General features: G+C 41.8%; 2 protein-coding genes across 2 annotated transcripts in view; both read right to left on the bottom strand.

Moving 5' to 3' along the window:
* Positions 1-7,500, bottom strand: part of LOC122353835 (filamin-B) — a 333,941-nt gene that overhangs the window by 97,242 nt on the left and 229,199 nt on the right.
* The window catches only part of LOC122353891 (sarcolemmal membrane-associated protein-like), a 21,240-nt gene continuing 19,492 nt past the window's right edge, over positions 5,753-7,500 (bottom strand). The window contains exons 13-14 of the mRNA XM_043251782.1: positions 7,467-7,500; positions 5,753-5,815 (exon numbers count right to left, since the gene is read on the bottom strand). The exon at positions 7,467-7,500 is cut by the window's right edge and continues 54 nt beyond it. Coding sequence (XP_043107717.1) covers positions 7,471-7,500 — 30 coding nt within the window. The 3' untranslated portion in view covers positions 5,753-5,815; positions 7,467-7,470. The remainder of the gene's footprint in view (positions 5,816-7,466) is intronic.

Here is a 7,500-nt window from a genome sequence, read left to right as displayed (position 1 = left end):
TAGAAATAATTAAATGTGCTTTTTTGTGTGTGTGTGTGTGTGTGTATGTGTTCTCCAGTAATATTCATTGCGACCTATAGAGTAGACAAGCACGTAAACCTGTAAAAATATTCTCCACAAAAGGCCCCGAAACGCTTTCTTCTCGTCTGATAAAAGCCACACGGGGCTGTGCAACAGATTTCGGCTGCATCTCTATAAAGACACTTTTATGATTCGCCAGACAAACTTTGGCAAGCTCCCGAGCGCTTTGTTTGGTGTCGGCTTCACAATCGTAACAGACGGATCCAGACGTTTTCATTCCACGTGCCTTTCCCCTCGCCCTCACTTCCTGCAGGAGGCTGACAGGAGTCTTAATGCTCAGCTACAGCCCTGCCGTCCCCAGCGTTTCTCAGCATTACTCACCAGGGTGGATCGACATTGCATCACGCTCTTTCAAACGAGAAGACAGACATCTGAGATGTGACACAAAACAAAGCCGAGCACTTAAAGGAACGGTTTTAAAATGAGTTTGTTTCGTCGTGGCAGCAGGTTTGGAGAAATGTAGCTGGTATTGCGTGGCTTGCTCACCTCCGCTGTAGTGAATGGGTGCCGTCGGAACGAGAGCTGATTAAAACATCACAATAATCCACACCGCTCCGGCCCAAGAAAAAGATAAAAGCCGAGCCTATTTAGAAGATGCAAATACATCATGAAGATGTTTTTAACACCATAACAGTCCCTAATCCATAACATCGATTCGTCCGAAAGCGGAAAGCGTTATTGCGGATTGAGGAGTCGTATATTAGCCATAGCCATGTGAAGTTTAAAAAAACATCTCATTAATGGATTTGTTTGAGCTTTTGGCTTCGCGATAGTGATGTTTTAGTGCTGATGTTTTTATTTTGGAGTGCTGCGATGTTTTTATCAGCTCTCGTTCCGACGGCACCCATTCACTGCAGTGCAAAAGTGATGCATTGGAGTGCTGTGATGTTTTTATCAGCTCGCTCCGACGGGCACCCATTCACTGCAGTGCAAAAGTGATGCGTTGGAGTGCTACGATGTTTTTAACAGCTCTCGTTCCGACGGCACCCATTCACTGCAGTGCAAAAGTGATGCAAAAGTGATGCGTTGGAGTGCTGCGATGTTTTTAACAGCTCGTCCGACGGCACCCATTCACTGCAGTGCAAAAGTGATGCATTGGAGTGCTGCGATGTTTTTATCAGCTCGTTCGACGGCACCCATTCACTGCAGTGCAAAAGTGATGCGTTGGAGTGCTACGATGTTTTTAACAGCTCTCGTTCCGACGGTACCCATTCACTGCAGTGCAAAAGTGATGCATTGGAGTGCTGCGATGTTTTTATCAGCTCTCGTTCCGACGGCACCCATTCACTGCAGTGCAAAAGTGATGCGAGTGCTACGATGTTTTTAACAGAGTGCGACGACCCATTTTTTAGTGATGCATTGGAGCTCTCGATGTTTTATCAGCTCGTCCGACGGCACCCATTCACTGCAGTGCAAAAGTGATGCATTGGAGTGCTGCGATGTTTTTATCAGCTCTCGTTCCGACGGCACCCATTCACTGCAGTGCAAAAGTGATGCATTGGAGTGCTGCGATGTTTTTATCAGCTCTCGTTCCGACGGCACCCATTCACTGCAGTGCAAAGTGATGCTACATTTTCAGCAACGTGTCATTTTTTTCTGTTGAGCCATTCCTTTAGATAAAGACTAAAAGAGGTAAATCGTGTTCGCTGCAAAAGTCTGTCCTGTAATCATTTGTCTGGCCTAGTCATTTTTTAACCTCAGTGACGATAGCGATGCATGAGTCGGTTGAGAAAGGCGGCAGCGACAAGCGACAGGATCCTCGTCACCTTTCTGAGTAATGCTTCTGAAGCACTGTCTGTCTGCACCACACCGAGGCCCTCAGGCACGGCCCGACTCATCCGCCGGCGAAGCAGATCACGAGATCTTCGATAGCGCTGGCATCACATTTCCAGGTGCATCTGAATCATCAGGATGTCGTTGTTAGATATCAGCACTATTCACTGTAATGGAACCACAGGCACATTCTCTGTCTGAAGGGCACATATTTAACGGCTTTATTACTGAGATTCACAGAAATACTTTTGATGCCTTTCATAGTTAATCATAGTTATATATTCTTTAATATGTCTCTGGCACAGCTAGCTAGCCGTCTGACGAAAGAGAAAACACTAAACCGTCATAAAAAAAGGCATGCGTTTCATTTAGTGTTTGTATGATTTAGTAAACAGATGCCTTTTATTTCTTATATCACGTTTAAGAACTGATTATTTCATTACATTGATTTATGATTTTATATCAGTTGCATAAGCATACCCTAACATAAAAAATGTTTTCTGTGTATATTTATTATGTGTAGGCCTACATAAATGCACGCAGTTATAACATGTCTATAAATTCATATTTCATATAAAACATTTTCTAAAATATACACACGCACGCATTCATATATGCATAATAAACATACCCAGCACACACACACACACACATTACGTAGCCACTAACTTATTTTAGATCCGATTAATCGATTGGCAACATTCGTTTTTCGAGAGAGCAGCACCTTCTCAAAAGTTACACCTCTGCACCCGTTTGGTTCAAATACGCATCTTTAAGACACCAAAATGGAGCTCTTAAGTGTGTGGTGCAGTGCATTGGTCTCAGACTCAATTCCCTGAGGGCCACAGCTCTGCAGTTTATCTCCAACCTCAATCGAGGTCTTCAGGATCACTGGAAACCTTGATTTGGGGTGCATCTTCAAACCAATGAACTATTTCTGTAGTTTCTTACACACAGGCCTGTATTTACGGACCCTGTTTGTGCACGCTCCGTTAAAAGTTCGACGTTGGCGCATAGAACCTTCTTCGTTCCACAAAAGCTTCTTTAGATCGTTCAAAAGGTTCTTTTAGAACCGTTCACTGCAAGGTTCTTATTTTAAGAGCGTAATACCAGGCTGCTTGGGAACAGAAAGCCTGTGATTTGAGTTGGCGTCAGCGCTGATACGACGGCGATGTTGCGTAAACCGGGCGTGTCGGGCGTTATCAGACGGGGCCGGGAGCTTCCTAGCACTTCTGGTGTCCCGAGTCAGGCCCCGTGTCACAGCGAGGCCCCCGAGGGCCCCCCGGATGAGTCAGAGTCGTCGACGAGCTTCGGCCGTATCAGGCTTCTTCAGGAATGCGGTTCTAACCGCGGCAGGAAACACCGAAGCTCGAGTTTACAGATCTGTCCCGATTTCCAGACAAAAGAACAATTCAGTAAAGGCATTCGAGACGTTCCACGCCTTACTGGAAGTAAAGATCAAGGAGATGCGCTCGAGAAAGGAGCACTCGGGGTATGAGCTTGTCGTGAGGACAAACACACGGCGTGCAAACGCCAAAACAGAACGGCAACGTAAGCTAAAAAAATATACTGTAAGGGCCGCCATCTTGTGGTAATTTCTACAAACAACAGTTAAGATAAAAAAAAAACACACACGATGCCAAAAGTTTGCATTTAAAACAGGTTTAAGAAGGCTATCAGGCGCTGCATATAACGAAAAACATTTAAACCAACAAAATGTGTTTGGGAGGTAATTAAAATAAATCTACAAAACTACCAGCAACACAACGGACGGATTCTTAAAAAAGGTTATGAACGGAGTTAGAAATGTTTTCTTGCTAAGCAGTCTTGGTAAATCGGTACAGAAGACGATATAAAAACACACGATTTGGGCAAAATCATCAAAGCAGTCAAGGAAAGTGAAGTCGTTTTATTGAAGTCATGCACATCACACTTGTTAGTGCAAATACCCTTTCTGTATTCCAGAAACAGTTATATCGTTGTATGTCTTTACAAAATATAATTTCGACATTGAACTTATCTTTGACGTTCAAAACCAAAAAAAAAAAAAAAAAGTGTGACTCGAGCTCTCGGTTCAAGAAAAAACCCCCTCGAAAGCAATATTTAGGACTAAAAATATATACAGGCAGTGTGCTGTACTGTACGGACTTGGTTGGTGACCAGCTTAAAGAGATCTTTTTCCATAAAGGCCTAGGTTTAGCCTTGAGGCGAGAAACTTTATTCCACCGCTGTCAACCGACAGAGAAACCAAAACACAAACTGTATGCTTGCAGAAAACCAGCCTTGATAGGTTCAGCTACGACCGCTTAAACTTACGTCTACTCCTTCCTTCCAATCTTTGCTATCGTTAACGAGTTCCACAACTTAAAAGCAATATTTTAATTTTGTTTTTGCAAGAACTGCATGTTTCCGAGCCGAAACGAAGGTAGAAACGCATCTACAAAACTAAACTAAACTTGACTTTCATCTCAATTTAAAGAACAGAAACGCCAACGCATCATATCCTAAAAACCGCTTCAGCAGCAAATTAGACGTGACCGAGATCATTTATATCCGATGTTTATTTCGTGACTATAACATATTTACACACAAACATTCATACATACATATTTACAGACGGCCTGTGAGCATTCTTCCGACGTGTAGGACGATGTCCCAAGCGGATTTAGGAAATTAAAAAAACTCATGCTTAAAGACCAAAAAAACAACCCAAAAACGTTTTCGATGCAAGAGATCCGTTTAAAGCTATCCTTTTTCTGTGCTACAAGCTTTGCTTCTTTTTTTTTTTTTTGCATTCGCGGTCGAATCCACGCCTGGCGTTCGGTGGATTTCTGTTGCGGCTGAAACGAAACGAAAAAAGATGCAAAAAGCGAAGTCCTCGGCCGCGTTGAAACGGCTTTTTTTTTTTGCTCCACGACGGTTTATTTACAGCACGGCAGACAAACGTGAACCACACACCAAACACATCATTGGTTAATTCGTCTTCCCTCGAACCGATTGGCCCTCGCCCGAGAACAAACCTTCCCCATTCATTTGAAACTCTTCGCATCCTCCGTAAAAAGTAACCTATGTAACACGTAAGGCAGCAAAATCCCCGAGCCTTTATCAGGAGGTACTGTAGGAGACGAACTCAAAGTGCTCCGCATCTCAGTCCGAACAGCAGGACAGTGTCTTGGTAAAAAGCTACAATCCTTTTGACGCCGAGCGCAATCCTGACACATCGAATTTCAAAATCAGCTGGATGCTTGTAGTGTCTCCGACGTGAACGTTTTGCTTATAATACATGACACAAGAGAAACAGCCACAGAGAACGAGACATCACTGTGCTAGAAGCATGTCGGCTCGAACGCACAATAACAGCACAGACGTGAAAATTGAGACGACGACTTTTTAAGCGTTCGAATTGATGAGACGCTGCGTGAGTGGCACTTGAATGTGAACTAGTCCTAGTAGTATTTAAAGTAGGCACTTCGCCCCTCTGTGCCCTAGAGTTCAGATCCTCATTTGGCTGTACCACATCTGAGATGGCAAACCACAATCAGAAAAAAACGAAAGCTTGCTAAGAGAAAACGCGGCACCCGCTCAAGAAAACGTAAAGCTTAAGACCTAGTTTAGGCCATTTTAATCATCAAAATTCCCATCCGAGTGAGCAAAAGAAATGCCGATAGATTATTTATTCTATAATATGCGTTACAACTTTATTCCCTCTTTCTTTCTATACTATATACATTTGCATTTTACACAGACGTGGGGCCATATTGTTGCTAAAAAGGAGAGGTAACGCGTTCGGGGTTTAGGCGAACGTTGGGATTGGACAGAGGGTCGTGCTGGGAACAGGAAGTGGTAGAGATGAGTGTTCTGATTGGTTCTCAAGAGGAGCTCTTGGACAAGTTGGGGTAAGCACCACTGCTGTCACGGCAACCACGGCGGCGACCACCGGCATCCAGGGCATCCATCCGCTCTGAAACGACAGCAATGCGATTAATAATAGGGTGCCGCTGAAGATGCGCCAGAGCACCCAGGACAGAAGCACTGGAGGCTGGAGCTAAAGAGACAGAGAGAGACCTGGCTGACAGGAAGAGAGTTACAGGAGAAACACACCCACACACGGAGAGAGAAAGAGGGAGAAGACAGGAGAAGCAAATATTTAAGTAAAACTGGGAGAACCAGTTACCTCACAGGAGTTATAAAGCAAATAAAAGCAAACACAACCGTCTTTCTTCAAACCCAAAGAAAGAAAAAAGCTGCGTTTAAAGGAACAGATCACTCAAAAATGACAAATTGGGCATCATTTGCTGCCTAATGTTGTTTCAAACCATTATGACTTTTTTTGGGACATTTACCAAAACAATAAAATAAATTAGCAATTTTCCTGCAGCTTTTTTCAATTTGAAAGAGCATAGTGACCAAGGACTGGTAATACCTAAATATGTCCTACCTTTAATATATAATAATGATAATAATAATATTATTATTAAACACTTTTTACAGTGCACTTTTTTACTATTTAACTAGTACTGCAGTTCACTTAAATTTTACTTTTAAGATAAAAATATTTTATAATAAAATAATGTAAAAATTAAATTTTAGTACTAATGCAATACTGGTAATAGTTATACTGTACTGTAAAAAGTATTTAAAAAAATTATAATGATAAAAAATATTTTTAGACCAACAGTAAAATTATAACAAACATTATTTATATTATTCATATTAAAATAAGAATAAAATTTAAGGCTGTCTGCATTTTTGGCTTAAGTATTTTTAAATTTCACTTATTTTTTGGCATAAATTGGTCATACTTCAGTTTGGGAAATGCAGAGTTATGCATAAAAAACAGAAAAGAAAAAAAGAAAAAGAAAAAAAGAATTCCCAAAAACTAAAAAAGTAGTTAAGAGACAAGTAGCATGACAATAAAAACAAATGGCAATTAGTGCCACCTCTCTGAAAGCAATACGTTTGAATGTGCACTATCAAGAATAAGCTACATCAAAAAGGGGATAAATTCAGTCTGATTTCTTTATCATATGGTGCACACACACACACACACACACACACACACATGTACAGTTATTGTCTTGTTTATTTTCACAGCCACTGATCACTTTATTCTTTAACTGCATGTAAATGAACAGCATGAACATTAGTTAAAACCTATTCTTTTGAGTTCTTCGCATAATACTATATCGCACAGGTTTGAAACAGCATTAGGGCGAGCAGATGATGACAGAATGTTCATATTTGGATGAAATATGCCTTTAGGTAAAGAAGAAGAGCAAAAGAAAGATGACGTGATGACCAAAATGCCCCAAAACAGAAGAAATAAAAATGAAAATGCATCCAAAATCCCCAAATGCAGAGATTTATGCGCCGATCCGAGCAAGACAAAGACAGTTAATGTGTTTGGTTAGTAATTGGTGATTCTGGGTGGACGAGGAATCGGTTAAGAGTTCCCACGTGTCGCCAAGCACCGAAAAAAGGGATTTTGGGGCGAAGCGGGTGCAGAGATGACGGATGACAGTTTGCCATGCACAGGTCGTATATATGTGATGATATATACAGAGGTGGATATACAGGAGACACACAAACAGACTCAACAGGAGCGTGTGTACCTTTCTACCACAACTGGCCGAAGCACCAATACAG

Source organism: Puntigrus tetrazona, chromosome 11 (genome assembly GCF_018831695.1).
Source record: "Puntigrus tetrazona isolate hp1 chromosome 11, ASM1883169v1, whole genome shotgun sequence".
NCBI lineage: Eukaryota > Metazoa > Chordata > Actinopteri > Cypriniformes > Cyprinidae > Puntigrus > Puntigrus tetrazona.
This window is presented reverse-complemented; position numbering and strand designations above follow the sequence as displayed.